Raw genomic sequence first — 21,433 nt, forward strand, 5'->3', positions numbered from 1 at the left:
GTCACATATAGGCCGAAACCTGGGAGTAAGGACGGCAGGTTTCCTTCCCTGGAGGGCCTTAGTGAAGCCAGTTGGGGTTTTTAACCCAATCTGGCAGCTTCACGGTCACTTTTACTGCTGTCAGCTCTTGATTTCCAGATTTATTTTAAACTGAATTCAAATTCTCAAATTGGCGCAGTGGGATTTGAACTCAACACTTTCTGGGTTATTAATCCAACGACATAGCCACTACACCACTGATCCCTGGTCTGTTTGGGTCAACAACTCGCTGGATGGAGTTGTGGGAGTCTGACAGTTTCTGTTCCCTGTTTACCCTGCGTTTGCCAAACAGTGTCAGTGGAGGGGTTGCCAACTCTGCTTGGACGTATTCCTGGAGATCTCATCACGTGACCACCTGCCCCGCCCCAGTCAAACAGCCTATTTATAACCAATAAACAGAAGCGTTCAAAGAAATTATTTTTAACGTCCCTGTGATTTTTCTCTCCCGGGTGTTTTGCTCGCAGCAGCGTCCAGGAGGTCAATCTTTAATTCCTGGAGACTCCAGGGCAATCCTGGAGGATTGGCAACCCCGTATTGTAGTGTGACTCCCTCTGTGTGTGTCTCTCCTCCCCCCCTCCCCGCCTGGGAACTTGCCGGCTTTCACTTGGCACGGTTACAGTCAAGAACTTAACGGCATCGAAATGTGAAGCCAAACATTGCACAAGCCTTGGAGGGCCGCCAATGGGCCCATCCAAGGCTCCAGCCCACGTGGGTCTCACTGCTCACTCGGAGCCCCCGCACGAAGCCTGTTTTGGAAGCCTCCCACGGTGCAACAGCTCGCCAGGGTTGAAAAGAGCCTGACGGAAGACGATGAGTTTGGGGGGGGGGGTCTTGAAGGCTCGGAGATTGGAAGAGGGCTGCGGGCGGGCGGGTCATGGGAAAGGATGAGTTAGAGGGGGAAAGACAGCAATGAGTCTTGTTTCCAGCACAGTGAGGATATGGTGGGGGAGCAGGGGGAGGAACATTTAAAACTTAGGAGGACTGGTGGGGAGCTCAGAGAAGTGGCTATCGTGATTTCAACAAAATATGGTCACGGTTGCGATAGAGAGAGAGATGTGAGCAAGCTTTTCCCTCTATCCAGCCTTTCGTAGAATCAGACAATGATAACAGCACAGATCGAGGCCATTCGGCCCATCCTGCCTGTGCCAGCTCTTTAAAAGAGTTTTCCAATTAGTCCCATTCCCTCCCCCCCCTCCCCTGCACTTTCCCCACAGCCCTGCAAATTTTTCCCCTTCAAGTATTCATACAATTCCCACGTTGTGTTCAGTATTTACTCTCTTTAAAACGTTTATAACTTGGGATACGGGGCGTATCCCAAGCCACCGAGCCACACGGGTGACCAAAAGCTTGGTCAAAGGGGTAGGTTTTAGGGAGCGTCTTAAAGGAGGAGAGAGAGGCGGGGAGAGGCAGACTGTGGTTTCATTGAAAATATACAGAGCACTTGCCCCTGTAGGCCCAGTGGAAAAACCAGCCAGAGATCCCAGAGTAGATTCCTGGCCTCAATCCCCCCCCCAACCCGGGCTAAGGAAGAAAAAAAATCAGCCAGGGTTCCCCTACTCCTGATTGCTGTCATTTCCGGCTTTGGATGTGATGCTTCCTGTGGTTGACCAGCCCGCCGACTCTCACTGTCCAGGCTCGTGTGTGAAGAAGGCCCTAAAAAGTCAGAGCCAAAGCCCGTGGAACTGTACCCCAGCGAGAGTCGTCACCTTTGGGAGCGAGGGGGGAGAATTTGAGAGGGGGTTGGGACTATGCAGAAAAATAAGTAGTTTTAAATACATACATTTCTAATTTGCTAGATTGCTAGGGGGTCCAGTCACTGTGTTAATGATTTCACCAGGGCTGGTTAATGTGCTGCTGCTGCTTTAAGCTGCTATAGACAGACTTCTCTAAAGGGTTGCAGTGGAACGGCCCCTGGTCTAACACAGTGGGGGGAATTTTAACCCCTGAGGACAGGCGGGAGAGGGACGGTTAAAATGGAGGCGGGTTGGGGGACAGGCTGCTCTCCAGGGGAGGCTCCGTCATTTTAATATTTTGATGAGGATGCGTGCCTCAAATTTTAGCAGGCTTTCAGGTTTACCGCCGGCAGGCCGGGATTCCCAGGGCTCGGGGGAGCCGGCAGCTGAAGGGAGGCGAGAACGGCCGGATGCAGCAGGTAAGTGTCTTTCCAGCACTGCTTGTGGGCCAGGAGGAGCAGGAGTGCTTCTCCCCCCACCCCCACCCCACCCCGGCCCCCCCAAGAAAAGCTGCTTCCTTCCCCACGATTGTCTGACCTCCCGTGCCCGCGATCCCCTCCCCGACCTCCGACCCCCCTCCCCGACCTCCGATCCCCCCCCCGACCTCCAAGGCTTCCAATCCCCCCAAGGCCTCCAATCCCTCCGCTGACCTCCGATCCTCCCGACCTCCGATCTCCCCCGACCTCCGAACTCCCCCGACCTCTGATCCCCCGACCTCCGATCTCCCCCCGACCTCCGATCTCCTCCCGACCTCCAATCCCCCCTCGACCTCCGATCCCCCCCGACCTCCGATCTCCCCCCGACCTCCGATCTCCTCCCGACCTCCAAACCCCCAACCTCCAATCTCCTCCCAACCTCCGATCTCCCCCAACCGCTGATCTCCCCTGACCTCTGATCTCCCCCGACTGCTGATCTCCCCCGACCTCCGATCCCCCCCTGACCTCCAATCTCTTCAAGGCCTCCAATCTCCCCCTGACCTCCAACCCCCCCGGACTCCCCCAACGCCTCCGATTTCCCCCCACACTCTGATTTCCGATCCCCCCACCTTTCCGGCCTTTCTGACCTCTCCCTCCCTCCCACCCGCCTCTCCACTCCCTGGCTGCGGCCGTAGGCCCTTTCCGCACGGCAGCCTCTCATTCCGGTTGGCTGCCGACTGGTCGTCTAGGTTACCCGCATTTCTGGGTTTCCTGGCTGATACACCTCCCCCACCCCTCGCTCCCTCCCCACGTCCCTGTGAGCAGTGTTTCCCCACTGTCCTGTGAAGCAGTGCTGAGTCCCAGCACTCTTCCCTCACCCATTATCTCCCTCTCGGCCTCTATTTTCCTCTCTGTGCTCCTTTCTCTCTTTTTGGATCCCTCTCTCTTTCTCTGCCTTTCTGTGTGCATTGCTGCCTCACTCTTGCTCTCTTCCTGTATGTCTCACTGACTCTCTGTGCATCTGTCTTCCTTTATGGCTCTCACTCTGTGCATCTATATTACTGTGTCTCTCTCACTCTATGTGCATGTGTTTGTGCATCTCTCTTTGTACATCTCTTTCTCTCTCCCCGTTTGTCTCAGTCTCCCCCTCTCTGTTCACATCTCTTTGTGTGCCTTAAGAACATAAGAAATAGGAGCAGGAGTTTCTCTGCAAATTTTCTCTCCCTCTCTCTTTTAATGTGTCTCTCGCTGTCTCTGTCTCTCACCGTCTGCCTCTGCGTCTCTCTCTGTGATCTCTCTCTGTCTGTGTATGTATCTCTCTTACTGTGTCTCACTGTCTCTGTCTATCTGTGTGTTTGTATCTCTCTAACTCTGTGTGTGTGTGTGTGTGTGTGTGTGTGTCTTGCTCTGAGTGTATCTCTCTTACTGTATTGCTCATTGTCTCTGTCTGTGTGTGTGTGTGTGTCTTGCTCTGAGTGTATCTCTCTTACTGTGTCGCTCACTGTCTCTGTGTGTGTGTGTGTGTGTGTCTTGCTCTGAGTGTATCTCTCTTACTGTATTGCTCATTGTCTCTGTCTGTGTGTGTGTCTTGCTCTGAGTGTATCTCTCTTACTGTGTCGCTCACTGTCTCTGTCTCTCTGTGTTTGTGTGTCTCTCTGTGATCTCTCTCTCTCTCTGATCTCTCTCTTTCGCTCACTATTGCAGAAGTGACTAAACCATTGTTCTTGCTGAAAGCCACTCAATCAAACGGGACAAGGTTTGAGGGAAACAAGTCCTCGTTGGAAAGATGACAAAAAAATGCTGGTTAAGATTTTATGTAAATGGATTGTTGATTTAATCTGAGCGAAAGAGCTCCCATGAATTGCAAAGCCGATTCCTCAAGAGGCCTTGGTTTGGTCACATTCCCATTGTACACTGGAAAACCATGGGAAGCCTGGATATCCCGGGAATACAGGCTGACACGTAGTCTCTCACGCGAGCTTTTATCCATGGGTCGGTGGCTCGCCCACATCCCCCAGGTCGCATTGATATAATCAGTTTCTTGAGGAGTGTAAACTTTCTCACACCCGACTCCTGCCTCTCACTTGTGCTCCACTTTAGTGCACTGCGCATCTATCAATGAGAAAAATCTGCACTCTGTTGCCAACGCACTGTCCTGCTTCCAATTATCGAGCAAGTTATGTTGGATCCTGCACAGGCCCTTGTCAAACCCACACACGTTTTCACAGGGTCTCCCCACCACCCCCCACCCCCCCTCGACTCCCGTCAGCCAGCCAGCAACCTGTACTTACTGCGAGAGGGTGAAAGGGCAGAGAGAGAAAGAGACCAAAGGAAGGGAAATGTCAGACTGACGCAGAGCAGAGCGCAGACCCGGCTTTCGAGGTCTAAGAGGGTCGGGGTGGGGCGGGGAGAGTCACCGCGGGGCGTTAGATCACGACAGCAAGGCTAACCAGCTTTCCGCGCTTTGAATTTTTCGACAATGATGCTGATGTAACTTTCAATGAGATGGCAGGAGTAGGGCAAGCTTCATACTGGGGAAAGGTAAATTTAGGACTCGCACTGGCAAAAGAGCCAGAGGGGAGATGAGGCCACATGTATCCTACGCAGCGAGTTGTTACAATCTGGGATACACTGCAATCATAGAATCACACAGCACAGAAGGAGGCCATTCGGCCCGTCGTGCCTGTGCTGGCTCTTTGAAAGAGCTATCCAATTAGTCTCGCTCCTTCCCCATAGCCCTGCAAATTTTTCCTCTTCAAATTATTTATCCAATTCCCCGTTTGAAAGTTACTATTGAATCTGCTTCCACCGCCCTGTCCAGGCAGCGCATTCCAGATCTTAACAACTCGCTGCATTAAAAAAAAATTCTCATCGTTTAAGAAACAATTGGAAGCTGCCACGGGGCATCTGTTGGGTCTTTCTTGGATCGATGAACAAAGACGGGCCGAGTGGCCTGCCCTCACTCGTAATGACCTTCTGCCCCAGTGAACTGCCCGCGATGTTGCCCAAAGTCAGCTGATGAAGATTAGTGTTTTTTTGGGATTATACAAGACAGCGACGGAGTCGGGAGAGAGACTCCAGATCTTTTTGCTCCACTGCACCGCCTACTGACCAGAGCCTGCATCGTGACAGGCAACTGTTTACATACACGGATCTCCACTCTAAATTCCAAGAGGATGGGAAGACTGAGGGAGGCATTGTCCCGGGGAGATGCTACAATGAGTCTTACTTTCAGCACGGTGAGGGTATGGGGGGAGTGGGGGGACGTTGGAGACTGGCTTTCCTGACCGGCCTCTCATCTTCCACCCTCCATAAACTTGAGCTCATCCAAAACTCCGCTGTCCCGTATCCTAACTTGCACCGAGTCCCGTTCACCCATCACCCTCCCTGTGCTCGCTGACCTACATTGGCTCTCGGTCGGGGAACGCCTCGATTTTAAAATTCTCATCCTTGTTTGCAAATCCCTCCATGGCCTCACCCCCCCCCCCCCCACCCCATCTCTGTAACCTCCTCCATCCCTACAACCCTCCGAGATCTCTGCGCTCCTCCAATTCTGGTTTCTTGCGCATCCCTGATTTTAATCGCTCCGCCATTGGCGGCCGTGCCTTCAGCTGCCTAGGCCCTAAGCTCTGGAATTCCCTCCCTAAACCTCTCCGCCTCTCTCTCCTCCTTTAAGATGCTCCTTAAAACCTACCTCTTTGACCAAACTTTTGGTCACCTGTCCTAATATCTCCTTATGTGGCTCGGTGTCAAATTTTGTTTGATAATCGCCCCTGTGAGGCGCCTTGGGGATGTTTTACTACGTTAAAGGCGCTATATAAATGCAAGTTGTTGTTGTTGAGGTACATTTATTGTTTAGGAGGACTGGAGGGACAGTCAAAGAACCAAAGAACTGACCACAGTGGTATCAACAAACTAGAGTCAAGATTGCAATTCAGGGAGATGTTAGAGGTGTCAGTCTTGGCTCAGTGAGTCTCACCCTCGCCTCTGAGTCAGAAGGTCATGGGTTCAAGTCCCACTCCAGAGACTTGAGTGCAAAATCCAGGCCGACGTTCCCAGTGCCAGTACTGAGGGAGTGCCGCGCTGTCAGAGGTGCCGTCTTTCAGAAGAGACGTTAAACCGAGGCCCCGTCTGCCCCTCTCAGGTGAATGTAGAAGATCCCACGGCCACTATTTTTGAAGAAGAGCAGGGGAATCCTGGGGCCAACATTTATCCCGAAACCAACCTCACTAAAAACACATTATCTGGTCAGTAGCACGTTGGTGTTTGTGGGATCTTGCTGTGCGCGAATTGACTGCCTTGTTTCCTGTATTACAACAGTGATCACACTTCAAAGGTACTTCATTGGACATCAAGTGCTTTGGGACGTCCTGAGGTCATGAAAGGCGCTGTGTAAATGGAGTCTGTCTTTCTTTCTTTGCTTTCTCTGATTTTTCTCTCAACCAGTAGTTAAATCAGCACAGACTGAGGATCGTCCTGGTCTGTGGGCTTTTCTACGCTCTATAGAGGGATGAGAGTATGTAACCAGGCCCCTACATGAAAACTTGATAAATGCAACAAATAATAATCGTATAGATATTTTCTACGCTCAAGAAAAATTGAATTATGATTTAAGCAAAGTAGATAACACAGCAATCTAGTGTTAAAAAAAAGTGGAACACTCTGATCATTTGAACGGAGAAAGTACAAAGATGATTCCAGAACTGAGAGATTATAAATATCAGGAAAGGCTGAACAGGCTGGGGCTCTTTTCTCTAGAAAAGAGAAGGCTGAGGGGTGACCTGATAGAGGTCTTTATAACTATGAAGGGGTTCAATAGGGTAGACGTAGAGAAGATGTTTCCACTCGTGGGGGAGACCAAAACTAGGGGCCATAAATATAAGATAGTCACTAATAAATCCAATAGGGAATTCAGGAGAAACTTCTTTATCCAGAGAGTGGTGAGAATGTGGAACTCGCTCCCACAAGGAGTAGTTGAGGCGAATAGTGTAGATCGAATCATAGAAAGGTTACAGCACGGAAGGAGGCCATTCAGCCCATCGAGTCTGCGCCGGCTTTATGCAAGAGCAATCCAACTAGTCCCACTCCCACGCCCTTTCCATGTAGCCCTGCAAATTTTTTCCTTTCAAGTACTTCCCTTTTGAAGGCCATGATTGAATCTGCCTCCACCACCCCCTCGGGCAGTGCATTCCAGATCCTAACCATTCACTGTGTAAAAAAGTTTTTCCTCATGTCACCTTTGGTTCTTTTGCCAATCGCCTTAAATCTCTGTCCTCTGGTTCTTGACCCTTCCACCAATGGGAACAGTTTCTCTCTATCTACTCTGTCTGGACCCTTCATGATTTTGAATACCTCTATCAAATCTCCTCTCAACCGTCTCTGTTCCAAGGAGAACAACCCCAGCTTCTCCAGTCTATCCATGTAACTAAAGTCCCTCATCCTTGGAATCATTCTAGTAAATCTCTTCTGCACCCTCTCCAAGGCCTTCACATCTTTCCTAAAGTGCGGTGCCCAGAACTGGACACAATACTCCAGTTGTGGCCGAACCAGTGTTTTATAAAGGTTCATCATAACTTCCTTGCTTTTGTACTCTATGCCTCTATTTATAAAGCCCAGGATCCCGTATGCTTTTTCAACCGCTTTCTCAACCTGCCCTGCCACCTTCAACGATTTATGCACATAAACCCCCAGATCTCTCTGTTCCTGTACCCCTTTTAGAGTTGTACCCTCTAGTTTATATTGCCTCTCCTCATTCTTCCTACCGAAATGTATCACTTCGCATTTTTCTGCGTTAAACTTCATCTGCCACGTGTCCGCCCATTCCACCAGCCTATCTATATCCTCTTGAAGTCTATCACGATCCTCCTCACTGTTCACTACCCTTCCAAGTTTTGTGTCATCTGCAAATTTTGAAATTGTGCCCTGTACACCCAAGTCCAAGTCATTAATATATATCAAGAAAAGCAGTGGTCCCAGCACCGACCCCTGGGGAACACCACTGTACACCTCCCTCCAGTCCGAAAAACAACCGTTCACCACTGCTCTCTGTTTCCTGTCCCTTAGCCAATTCTGTATCCATGCTGCCGCTGCCCCCTTTATTCCATGGGCTTCAATCTTAATAGCAAGCCTACCATCTGGCACTTTATCAAACGCCTTTTGAAAGTCCATATACACCACAAGAACTGCATTGCCCTCATCGACCCTCTCTGTTGCCTCATCAAAAAACTCAATCAGGTTAGTTCAACACAATTTGCCTTTAACAAATCCGTGCGTTTAAGGGAACGCGAGATAAACACATGAGGGAGAAAGGAATAGAAGGATATGCTGATAGAGTGAGATGAAGTAGGGAGTGTTAATTGTATGATTTATATCAATTACTGTTGATTGTATTCAGGTGGTGAGTATTAATTGGGGACTTTCTTATCCATTTATAGGAGAGCTTATCTAGGGTGTGGTTGGGAATATGGATCTCTGTGAATAAAGGCTTGGAAGCAACTGAAGATTAGGCTCTAATATACTATCCTTCACCACCGGGCTATCCAATTTATTACAGGGTGGGAGGAGGCTTGTGTGGAGCATAAACACCGGGATAGACCAGTTGGGCCGAATGGCCTGCTTCTGTGCCGTAGTTCTATGAATGGAGTGACTGATGGATGGAAGGGGTGAAGACTTGGTCAGTCCGCGGTAAATGGCCTCTTACCTGCGGGAGGAGCCTCCGTCGGCATCTCCAAGTGTCGGGCAGGGGGCAACCGAGCCCTCGAGGCTCGCAGTTCGTCTCTGGTCAGACGCAGCTCCTCGGTCAGGGCCCGGCACAGGCCGTCGGAGCTCACCTCCGGCGCGGTGGGCCCCGGCTCCTCCGGCTTCTCCTCCAACGCCCCCAGCACCGACAGCAGGACCTCCCGCAGCTGCCTGGCGTTCTCCTGTTGCCACTCGAGCAGGCCGTCGTGCCTCGGCTCCCACTGCTTGGCCTTCCCCGGGGCGCGGCCGCAGGTGCCGGGGGACCGCGCCAGGAGACGGCTCAGCTCCGACCGCACCGCCCTCAGCTCGCCGGCCAGGCCGTCGTCGACCGACTGCAGGAGCATGTTCTGCCTCATCTGGGAGTCTTCCAGCATCACAAAGGCTTTGTCCCAGCGAGACAGCTCCTTGTCACAAGGGCAGTTCTCACCTGTGAGAGTTGAATAATCACCGCACTGTAAATAAACCCAGGAGCACGGAGCTGGTGCAGAGACACAGCGTCAACACTCCATCACAAGGGTTGGACCTGAATCCAGACTCGACACAACACAGGTTCCTCACCCCTCGCTCCCTCTCACTCCGTCTCTCTCTCCTCCTTTCTTTCTAAATCTCTCTCCCCTCTCCTCTATTTAATTCCCTCTATCCTTCTCTCATTCTGTCTCTCTCTCCCTCTTTCTATTTCTCTTTCCCCTCTCCTCTTTCTAATTCCCTCTCCCCCTCTCTTATTCTGTCTCTCCCTCTTTCTCTTTCCCCTCTCTTCTCTTTAATTCCCTTTCTCTCTCACTCTCTCATACTGTCTCTCTCTTTCCCTTTCTATTTTTATTTCTCAATTTCCTCTCCACTTTCTAATTCCCTGTCTTCCTCTCTCATTCTGTCTCTCTCTTTCCCCTCTTTCTATTTCTCTCTCCCTTCTCTTCTCTTTAATTCCCCTCTCTCTCCGTCTCTCATTCCATCTCACTCTTTCTCTTTCCATTTTTCTCTTTCCCCTCTCATCTCTTTAATTCCCTTTCTCGTTTCCCTCTCCCTCTCTCCCTTTCTTTTAATTTCTCTTTCTTTCTATTCCTGTCTCTCACCCCTTCCCCCTTCTCTGACTTCCTAGCCTCTCTATTTCTCTGTCTCTCCCTCTCTGTCTGCTTCTTTTATTTTATCTCTCTATTTTTATCTGGCTCTGTCTGACACTCTTACTTTCTAAGAAGAACTGTCATTATTGGTAACCTATTTAATACTTAATTACAAAATATTATGATTAGGTCAGGTACAGCACGAGTTAGATACAGAGTAAAGCTCCCTCTACACTGACCCCATCAAACACTCCCAGGGCAGGTACAGCACGGGTTAGATACAGAGTAAAGCTCCCTCTACACTGTCCCATCAAACACTCCCAGGGCAGGTACAGCATGGGTTAGATACAGAGTAAAGCTCCCTCTACACTGTCCCCATCAAACACTCCCAGGGCAGGTACAGCACGGGTTAGATACAGAGTAAAGCTCCCTCTACACTGTCCCGTCAAACACTCCCAGGGCAGGTACAGCACGGGTTAGATACAGAGTAAAGCTCCCTCTACACTGCCCCGTCAAACACTCCCAGGGCAGGTACAGCACGGGTTAGATACAGAGTAAAGCTCCCTCTACACTGTCCCATCAAACACTCCCAGGGTCAGGTACAGCACGGGTTAGATACAGAGTAAAGCTCCCTCTACACTGTCCCGTCAAACACTCCCAGGGCAGGTACAGCACGGGTTAGATACAGAGTAAAGCTCCCTCGACACTGTCCCATCAAACTCTCCCAGGGCAGATACAGCACGGGTTAGATACAGAGTAAAGCTCCCTCTACACTGTCCCATCAAACACTCCCAGGGCAGGTACAGCACGGGTTAGATACAGAGTAAAACTCCCTCTACACTGTCCCATTAATTGACTTAAGACCAGCCCCAGAAGAGCACCCCCTGCTGCACCACTCCCCAATTGTGGGTCATCCTCCCCGCACCAGTACATTTGCCCATTGGACGAGCATTAACCTGTTACTCTTAAACCTGTAGTTTTGGACTCAACCATTACTTTGTCTCTCAGGGGTCATTCTGACTTCTTAATTTGGTCTGGGAATATAATAAATAGAAACACATCTGCGTTCGATATGATTAAATCAAGCTGGCGGGCGATGGGCTGGGTAGTGCAGCCAGCTCACTCTCCTTCCGCATCTGGGGGGCTGCCCTGATGTGACGAAAGCCTCTTTCTCACTGCTCTGAGGGTCCCATGTGTGCATTGAATCGCAGGCAGCAGAGACAAGAGAGATCCCACTGCACTAGCCTGCCGCCATTGAAGGGGGGGGGGGGAACGGGTCCCCTTCACCGTCGCTAATCAGACTGCGAATTCATTTTTTTCACCCAAGAATAGACCATTTCACCATTAATAACAATCACTGTGAACGAGCCCCTAGATCGTCAGTCTCACTCAGAGAAGCTCAATCTGGACGGGCGGACTGAGCAATCGAAATGCCACATTTGTACAGTGAGGGCACTATTTTATGGATGGGAAACAGAAAAGTCTTACCCTGCTGAATAAACAGTGACTCGGTACAGTTACACAGTGAGTGACCCTTACCCTGCTGAATAAACAGTGACTCTGTACAGTTACACAGTGAGTGATCCTTACCCTGCTGAATAAACAGTGACTCTGTACAGTTACACAGTGAGTGATCCTTACCCTGCTGAATAAACAGTGACTCTGTACAGTTACACAGTGATTAACTCTTACCCTGCTGAATAAACAGTGACTCTGTACAGTTACACAGTGATTAACCCTTACCCTGCTGAATAAACAGTGAATCTGTACATTTACTGTGATTAACCCTTACCCTGCTGAATAAACAGTGACTCTGTACAGTTACACAGTGAGTGATCCTTACCCTGCTGAATAAACAGTGACTCTGTACAGTTACACAGTGAGTGATCCTTACCCTGCTGAATAAACAGTGACTCTGTACAGTTACACAGTGATTAACCCTTACCCTGCTGAATAAACAGTGACTCTGTACAGTTACACAGTGATTAACCCTTACCCTGCTGAATAAACAGTGACTATGTACAGTTACACAGTGATTAACCCTTACCCTGCTGAATAAACAGTGACTCTGAACAGTTACACAGTGATTAACCCTTACCCTGCTGAATAAACAGTGACTCTGTACAGTTACACGGTCATTAACCCTTACCCCGCTGAATAAACAGTGACTCTGTACAGTTACACAGTGATTAACCCTTACCCTGCTGAATAAACAGTGACTCTGAACAGTTACACAGTGATTAACCCTTACCCTGCTGAATAAACAGTGACTCTGTACAGTTACACAGTGATTAACCCTTACCCTGCTGAATAAACAGTGACTCTGAACAGTTACACAGTGATTAACCCTTACCCTGCTGAATAAACAGTGACTCTGTACAGTTACACGGTGATTAACCCTTACCCTGCTGAATAAACAGTGACTCTGTACAGTTACACAGTGATTAACCCTTACCCTGCTGAATAAACAGTGACTCTGAACAGTTACACAGTGATTAACCCTTACCCTGCTGAATAAACAGTGACTCTGTACAGTTACACGGTCATTAACCCTTACCCTGCTGAATAAACAGTGACTCTGTACAGTTACACAGTGATTAACCCTTACCCTGCTGAATAAACAGTGACTCTGAACAGTTACACAGTGATTAACCCTTACCCTGCTGAACAAACAGTGACTCTGTACAGTTACACAGTGAGTGATCCTTACCCTGCTGAATAAACAGTGACTCTGTACAGTTACACAGTGAGTGATCCTTACCCTGCTGAATAAACAGTGACTCTGTACAGTTACACAGTGAGTGATCCTTACCCTGCTGAATAAACAGTGACTCTGTACAGTTACACAGTGATTAACCCTTACCCTGCTGAATAAACAGTGACTCTGTACAGTTACACAGTGATTAACCCTTACCCTGCTGAATAAACAGTGACTCTGTACAGTTACACAGTGATTAACCCTTACCCTGCTGAATAAACAGTGACTCTGAACAGTTACACAGTGATTAACCCTTACCCTGCTGAATAAACAGTGACTCTGTACAGTTACACGGTCATTAACCCTTACCCCGCTGAATAAACAGTGACTCTGTACAGTTACACAGTGATTAACCCTTACCCTGCTGAATAAACAGTGACTCTGAACAGTTACACAGTGATTAACCCTTACCCTGCTGAATAAACAGTGACTCTGTACAGTTACACGGTGATTAACCCTTACCCTGCTGAATAAACAATGACTCTGTACAGTTACACAGTGATTAACCCTTACCCTGCTGAATAAACAGTGACTCTGTACAGTTACACAGTGATTAACCCTTACCCTGCTGAATAAACAGTGACTCTGTACAGTTACACAGTGATTAACCCTTACCCTGCTGAATAAACAGTGACTCTGTACAGTTACACAGTGAGTGACCCTTACCCTGCTGAATAAACAGTGACTCTCTACAGTTACACAGTGATTAACCCTTACCCTGCTGAATAAACAGTGACTCTGTACAGTTACACGGTGAGTAACCCTTACCCTGCTGAATAAACTGTGACTGGGCCCGGATCCTGACTCCGTGTTGTATCAGTGATGCACCCGCCCGAATCAGGAGATAAAGAACTGCATTCCCTCCAGACCCACAGATGTTGCACTATAATTTTTATGACCTCTCTCTCCCTATCCCTCTCCCTCTCTATCCCTCTCTCTCTCTATCCCTCTCCCTCTCTATCTCCCTCTCTATCCCTCTCTCTCTCTCCCTCTCTCTCTCTCTATCCCTCTCTCTCTATCTCTCTCTCCCTCTCTTTCTCTCTCTCCCCCTCTCTTTCTCTCCCCTCCCTCTCCCCCTCTCTTTCTCTCTCTCTTTCTCCCTTTCTCTCCCCTCCCTCTCTCGTCCTCTCTCCCTCTATCCCACTTCCTCTCTCTTTCTCTCTCTCTCTCCCCTCCCCCTCTCCCTCCTCCCCTCCCTCCCTTTCGCTCCTTGCCCCCTGCCCCCCTCTCGCCCCCCCTCCCTCCTCCCCTCTCTCCCCCTTTCCCCCCTTGTCCCCTGTCCCCGCCTCTCGCCCCCTCACCTCCCCTCTCCCCCGTCTCCCTGTCACCCCCTCTGCCCCCCCCACCATGTCCCTCGGCCTTCCCTTGACTCTACAGACGTTGAAAACACAAGCTTGGCCTCACCTCCCCACAACGACCTCCCCATGACAACGACCTCCCCACGACAACCCTCCCACCATGACGACGACCCCCCCCCCCCGCAAGACAACGACCTCCCCATGGCAACGACCTCCTCAGGACGACTCTCCCCACGACGACCCCCTCACGATGACCCACGCCCCGAGCGACGACCCCCCCATGACGACTCTCCCCACGACGACCCCCTCACGATGACCCACGCCCCTAGCGACGACCTCCCCATGACGACTCTCCCCACGACGACCCCTTCACGATGACCTACGCCCCTAGCGACGACCTCCCCAAATGACGACTCTCCCCACGACGACCCCCTCACGACGACCCCTCCCCCCCCCGCCCAGCTACGCATGATGTTCACTCACTCCCTCCTGCTCCCCGGACGCGGGCCCGGCACGAGGGGGAGCTTCGCAAACCCTCCGCTGCGGAGGAGGCCGAGCGAGCCGCTTCTCACCTTCCTCCTCGCGGCTGACCTCGAACGAGTCGGGCAGGAAGTTGTCGTCACCCCTGAACGAGTAAGCGGCCACGAGCGAGAAGGGCAGAGCGGCAAGGAGGAGAAGGAGGCAGGAACCAGCCATCCCTTTTTTACAAATGCGTATACACGGGAGTTTAGTTTCTCCGTCCGTTCTTGGCAGGCGAGCTTGTAGCCAGCAGCTGGCCGTTCCCCCTCAGCCACTGGAGAGCTCACAGACTGAACGGACTCATCCCATCCCGTCACATTATAAAGTCTGGCTCTGTCACAGCAGCCCCTCCTCACTGTGTCACAGTATAAAATGAAACACAACCTCTCCTTTCTCTCTCCCTCGGGGGATTGAGTGGGAGGCTGTGGCAGAGAAAGTTACGTCCAGCTTTCAAAAGACGAGACCAAGAGTCTCTGGTGCTTTGGGTCCCCCTGGGCTGCCAGCTTTCTTGAAACTCGCTCCCCCGCTGTCAGACAAAGTCTGCTCAGCTCTCAGCCCCCCTGTCCCGCTCACTCTCTGCGTCAGGCTTGTCAGGAAACCATTCTCACTAAACATGGAGCAACAATGACAACGTGCATTTATATAGAGCCTTTAACGTAGTAAAACATCCCCGAGGTGTTTCACAGGAGCGATTATCAAACAAAATTTGACACCGAGCCACATAAGGAGATATTAGGACAGGCGACCAAAAGCTTGGTCAAAGAGGTAGGTTTTAAAGAGCGTCTTAAAGGAGGAGAGAGAGGCGGAGAGGTTTAGGGAGGGAATTCCAGAGTTTGGGGCTCAGGCAGCTGAAGGCACGGCCGCCAATGGTGGAGCGATGAAAATCGGGGATGCGCAAGAGGCCAGAATTGGAGGAGCGCAGAGATCTCAGGGGCTCGTAGGGCTGGAGGAGGCAACAGCGTTAGGGAGGCCATGGAGGGATTTGAACAGTTATAAAACTGACTGGCCAATCTTGTACACGGGGATTGCAAACCAAGTGTGTAGCCTTCAGGTGAGGTGGGGGTTAAAGGTCGATGCATAATTCGGCCAAGGTGGACGTAACTCGGCCCCCCTTTATATTTTTTTTCAGGTATTCTCTCCTTTTCGTATTCCCGTTATAAATTCCTTCATCCACATTTATGATCCAAACCGCCGATGTAAACATTTTATGTTTTAATGCCATTTTCCGTCTGTGGGGTACGGAAGGCGGAGGGCGGTCCTTCCAACCAGATCGACAAATTCCAAAAGTGTTTCCTCGAAGAAAGGCTCACAAGTTGGACTCGTATATCTCGCAGAGGAGATGTTTTCAAGTGAGGGGTGTGGGGTATATCAGAGAGTGTTACAGTGGGGGGTGTGGGGTATATCAGAGAGTGTTACAGTGAGGGGTGTGAGGTATATCAGAGTGTGTTACAGTGAGGGGTGTGGGGTATATCAGAGAGTGTTACAGTGAGGGGTGTGGGGTATATCAGAGAGTGTTACAGTGAGGGGTGTGGGGTATATCAGAGAGTGTTACAGTGAGGGGTGTGGGGTATATCAGAGAGTGTTACAGTGAGGGGTGTGGGGTATATCAGAGAGTGTTACAGTGAGGGGTGTGGGGTATATCAGAGAGTGTTACAGTGAGGGGTGTGGGGTATATCAGAGAGTGTTACAGTGGGGGGTGTGAGGTATATCAGAGAGTGTTACAGTGAGGGGTGTGGGGTATATCAGAGAGTGTTACAGTGAGGGGTGTGGGGTATATCAGAGAGTGTTACAGTGAGGGGTGTGGGGTATATCAGAGAGTGTTACAGTGAGGGGTGTGGGGTATATCAGAGAGAGTTACAGTGAGGGGTGTGGGGTATATCAGAGAGTGTTACAGTGAGGGGTGTGGGGTATATCAGAGTGTTACAGTGAGGGGTGTGGGGTATATCAGAGTGTGTTACAGTGAGGGGTGTGGGGTATATCAGAGAGTGTTACAGTGAGGGGTGTGGGGTATATCAGAGAGTGTTACAGTGAGGGGTGTGGGGTATATCAGAGAGTGTTACAGTGAGGGGTGTGGGGTACATCAGAGAGTGTTACAGTGAGGGGTGTGGGGTATATCAGTGTGTTACAGTGAGGGGTGTGGGGTATATCAGAGAGTGTTACAGTGAGGGGTGTGGGGTATATCAGTGTGTTACAGTGAGGGGTGTGGGGTACATCAGAGTGTTACAGTGAGGGGTGTGGGGTATATCGGAGAGTGTTACAGTGACGGGTGTGGGGTATATCAGTGTGTTACAGTGAGGGGTGTGGGGTATATCAGAGAGTGTTACAGTGAGGGGTGTGGGGTATATCAGTGTGTTACAGTGAGGGGTGTGGGGTATATCAGAGTGTTACAGTGAGGGGTGTGGGGTATATCAGAGAGTGTTACAGTGAGGGGTGTGAGGTATATCAGAGAGTGTTACAGTGGGGGGTGTGGGGTATATCAGAGAGTGTTACAGTGAGGGGTGTGGGGTATATCAGAGTGTTACAGTGAGGGGTGTGGGGTATATCAGAGAGTGTTACAGTGAGGGGTGTGGGGTATATCAGAGAGTGTTACAGTGAGGGGTGTGGGGTATATCAGAGTGTTACAGTGAGGGGTGTGGGGTATATCAGTGTGTTACAGTGAGGGGTGTGGGGTATATCAGAGTGTTACAGTGACGAGTGTGGGGTATATCAGAGAGTGTTACAGTGAGGGGTGTGGGGTATATCAGAGAGTGTTACAGTGAGGGGTGTGGAGTATATCAGAGAGTGTTACAGTGAGGAGTGTGGGGTATATCAGAGAGTGTTACAGTGGGGGGTGTGGGGTATATCAGAGAGTGTTACAGTGAGGGGTGTGGGGTATATCGGAGAGTGTTACAGTGAGGGGTGTGGGGTATATCAGAGAGTGTTACAGTGAGGGGTGTGGGGTATATCAGAGAGTGTTACAGTGAGGGGTGTGGGGTATATCAGAGAGTGTTACAGTGAGGGGTGTGGGGTATATCAGAGAGTGTTACAGTGAGGGGTGTGGGGTATATCAGAGAGTGTTACAGTGAGGGGTGTGGGGTATATCAGAGAGTGTTACAGTGGGGGGTGGGGGGTATATCAGTGTGTTACAGTGAGGGGTGTGGGGTATATCAGAGAGTGTTACAGTGAGGGGTGTGGGGTATATCAGAGAGTGTTACAGTGAGGGGTGTGGGGTATATCAGAGAGTGTTACAGTGAGGGGTGTGGGGTGTATCAGTGTGTTACAGTGAGGGGTGTGGGGTATATCAGTGTGTTACAGTGAGGGGTGTGGGGTATATCAGAGAGTGTTACAGTGAGGGGTGTGGGGTATATCAGAGAGTGTTACAGTGAGGGGTGTGGGGTATATCAGAGAGTGTTACAGTGAGGGGTGTGGAGTATATCAGAGAGTGTTACAGTGAGGAGTGTGGGGTATATCAGAGAGTGTTACAGTGGGGGGTGTGGGGTATATCAGAGAGTGTTACAGTGAGGGGTGTGGGGTATATCGGAGAGTGTTACAGTGAGGGGTGTGGGGTATATCAGAGAGTGTTACAGTGAGGGGTGTGGGGTATATCAGAGAGTGTTACAGTGAGGGGTGTGGGGTATATCAGAGAGTGTTACAGTGAGGGGTGTGGGGTATATCAGAGAGTGTTACAGTGAGGGGTGTGGGGTATATCAGAGAGTGTTACAGTGGGGGGTGGGGGGTATATCAGTGTGTTACAGTGAGGGGTGTGGGGTATATCAGAGAGTGTTACAGTGAGGGGTGTGGGGTATATCAGAGAGTGTTACAGTGAGGGGTGTGGGATATATCAGAGAGTGTTACAGTGAGGGGTGTGGGGTATATCAGAGAGTGTTACAGTGGGGGGAGGGGGGTATATCAGAGAGTGTTACAGTGAGGGGTGTGGGGTATATCAGAGAGTGTTACAGTGAGGGGTGTGGGATATATCAGAGTGTTACAGTGAGGGGTGTGGGGTATATCAGAGAGTGTTACAGTGAGGGGTGTGGGGTATATCAGAGAGTGTTACAGTGAGGGGTGTGGGATATATCAGAGTGTTACAGTGAGGGGTGTGGGGTATATCAGAGTGTTACAGTGAGGGGTGTGGGGTATATCAGAGAGTGTTACAGTGAGGGGTGTGGGGTGTATCAGTGTGTTACAGTGAGGGGTGTGGGGTATATCAGTGTGTTACAGTGAGGGGTGTGGGGTATATCAGAGAGTGTTACAGTGAGGGGTGTGGGGTATATCAGAGAGTGTTACAGTGAGGGGTGTGGGGTATATCAGAGAGTGTTACAGTGAGGGGTGTGGGGTATATCAGAGAGTGTTACAGTGAGGGGTGTGGGGTATATCAGAGAGTGTTACAGTGAGGGGTGTGGGGTATATCAGAGAGTGTTACAGTGAGGGGTGTGGGGTATATCAGAGAGTGTTACAGTGAGGGGTGTGGGGTATATCAGAGAGTGTTACAGTGAGGGGTGTGGGGTATATCAGAGAGTGTTGCAGTGAGGGGTGTGGGGTATATCAGAGAGTGTTACAGTGAGGGGTGTGGGGTATATCAGAGAGTGTTACAGTGAGGGGTGTGGGGTATATCAGAGAGTGTTACAGTGAGGGGTGTGGGGTATATCAGAGTGTTACAGTGAGGGGTGTGGGGTATATCAGGGAGTGTTACAGTGAGGGGTGTGGGGTATATCAGAGTGTTACAGTGAGGGGTGTGGGGTATATCAGAGAGTGTTACAGTGAGGGGTGTGGGGTATATCAGAGAGTGTTACAGTGGGGGGTGTGGGGTATATCAGAGTGTTACAGTGAGGGGTGTGGGGTATATCAGAGTGTTACAGTGAGGGGTGTGGGGTATATCAGAGTGTTACAGTGAGGGGTTTGGGGTATATCAGAGTGTTACAGTGAGGGGTGTGGGGTATATCAGAGAGTGTTACAGTGAGGGTTGTGGGGTATATCAGAGAGTGTTACAGTGAGGGGTGTGGGGTATGTCAGAGAGTGTTACAGTGAGGGGTGTGGGGTATATCAGAGAGTGTTACAGTGAGGGGTGTGGGGTATATCAGAGAGTGTTACAGTGGGGGGTGTGGGGTATATCAGAGTGTTACAGTGAGGGGTGTGGGGTATATCAGAGAGTGTTACAGTGAGGGGTGTGGGGTATATCAGTGTGTTACAGTGAGGGGTGTGGGGTATATCAGAGTGTTACAGTGAGGGGTGTGGGGTATATCAGAGAGTGTTACAGTGAGGGGTGTGAGGTATATCAGAGAGTGTTACAGTGAGGGGTGTGGGGTATATCAGAGAGTGTTACAGTGAGGGGTGTGGGGTGTATCAGAGAGTGTTACAGTGAGGGGTGTGGGGTATATCAGAGTGTTACAGTGAGGGGTGTGGGGTATATCAGAGAGTGTTACAGTGAGGGGTGTGGGGTATATCAGAGAGTGTTACAGTGAGGGGTGTGGGGTATATCAGAGTGTTACAGTGAGGGGTGTGGGGTATATCAGAGAGTGTTACAGTGAGGGGTGTGGGGTATATCAGAGAGTGTTACAGTGGGGGGTGTGGGGTATATCAGAGTGTTACAGTGAGGGGTGTGGGGTATATCAGAGAGTGTTACAGTGAGGGGTGTGGGGTATATCAGTGTGTTACAGTGAGGGGTGTGGGGTATATCAGAGTGTTACAGTGAGGGGTGTGGGGTATATCAGAGAGTGTTACAGTGACGAGTGTGGGGTATATCAGAGAGTGTTACAGTGAGGGGTGTGGGGTATATCAGAGAGTGTTACAGTGAGGGGTGTGGGGTATATCAGAGAGTGTTACAGTGAGGGGTGTGAGGTATATCAGAGAGTGTTACAGTGGGGGGTGTGGGGTATATCAGAGAGTGTTACAGTGAGGGGTGTGGGGTATATCAGAGTGTTACAGTGAGGGGTGTGGGGTATATCAGAGAGTGTTACAGTGAGGGGTGTGGGGTATATCAGAGAGTGTTACAGTGAGGGGTGTGGGGTATATCAGAGTGTTACAGTGAGGGGTGTGGGGTATATCAGAGAGTGTTACTGTGAGGGGTGTGGGGTATATCAGAGAGTGTTACAGTGGGGGGTGGGGGGTATATCAGTGTGTTACAGTGAGGGGTGTGGGGTATATCAGAGAGTGTTACAGTGAGGGGTGTGGGGTATATCAGAGAGTGTTACAGTGAGGGGTGTGGGGTATATCAGAGAGTGTTACAGTGAGGGGTGTGGGGTATATCAGAGTGTTATAGTGAGTGGTGTGGGGTATATCAGAGAGTGTTACAGTGAGGGGTGTGGGGTATATCGGAGAGTGTTACAGTGAGGGGTGTGGGGTATATCAGAGAGTGTTACAGTGAGGGGTGTGGGGTATATCAGAGAGTGTTACAGTGAGGGGTGTGGGGTATATCAGAGAGTGTTACAGTGAGGAGTGTGGGATATATCAGAGAGTGTTACAGTGAGGGGTGTTGGGTATATCAGAGAGTGTTACAGTGAGGGGTGTGGGGTATATCAGAGAGTGTTACAGTGAGGGGTGTGAGGTATATCAGAGAGTGTTACAGTGAAGGGTGTGGGGTATATCAGAGAGTGTTACAGTGAGGGGTGTGGGGTATATCAGAGAGTGTTACAGTGAGGGGTGTGGGGTATATCAGAGTGTTACAGTGAAGGGTGTGGGGTATATCAGAGAGTGTTACAGTGAGGGGTGTGGGGTATATCAGAGAGTGTTACAGTGAGGGGTGTGGGGTATATCAGAGAGTGTTACAGTGAGGGGTGTGGGGTATATCAGAGAGTGTTACAGTGAGGGGTGTGGGGTATATCAGAGAGTGTTACAGTGAGGGGTGTGGGGTATATCAGAGAGTGTTACAGTGAGGGGTGTGAGGTATATCAGAGTG

General features: G+C 50.3%; 2 protein-coding genes across 2 annotated transcripts in view; one reads left to right on the top strand and one right to left on the bottom strand.

The window, feature by feature from the left end:
• The window catches only part of LOC137302394 (pentraxin-related protein PTX3-like), a 25,324-nt gene extending 10,367 nt beyond the window's left edge, over nucleotides 1-14,957 (bottom strand). Inside the window, exons 1-2 of the mRNA XM_067972035.1 lie at nucleotides 14,613-14,957; nucleotides 8,889-9,353 (exon numbers count right to left, since the gene is read on the bottom strand). Coding sequence (XP_067828136.1) covers nucleotides 8,889-9,353; nucleotides 14,613-14,736 — 589 coding nt within the window. The 5' untranslated portion in view covers nucleotides 14,737-14,957. The remainder of the gene's footprint in view (nucleotides 1-8,888; nucleotides 9,354-14,612) is intronic.
• Nucleotides 1-21,433, top strand: part of naa38 (N-alpha-acetyltransferase 38, NatC auxiliary subunit) — a 78,440-nt gene that overhangs the window by 20,393 nt on the left and 36,614 nt on the right. The window lies entirely within an intron of this gene.

The sequence above is a fragment of the Heptranchias perlo genome, chromosome 35, assembly GCF_035084215.1.
Source record: "Heptranchias perlo isolate sHepPer1 chromosome 35, sHepPer1.hap1, whole genome shotgun sequence".
NCBI lineage: Eukaryota > Metazoa > Chordata > Chondrichthyes > Hexanchiformes > Hexanchidae > Heptranchias > Heptranchias perlo.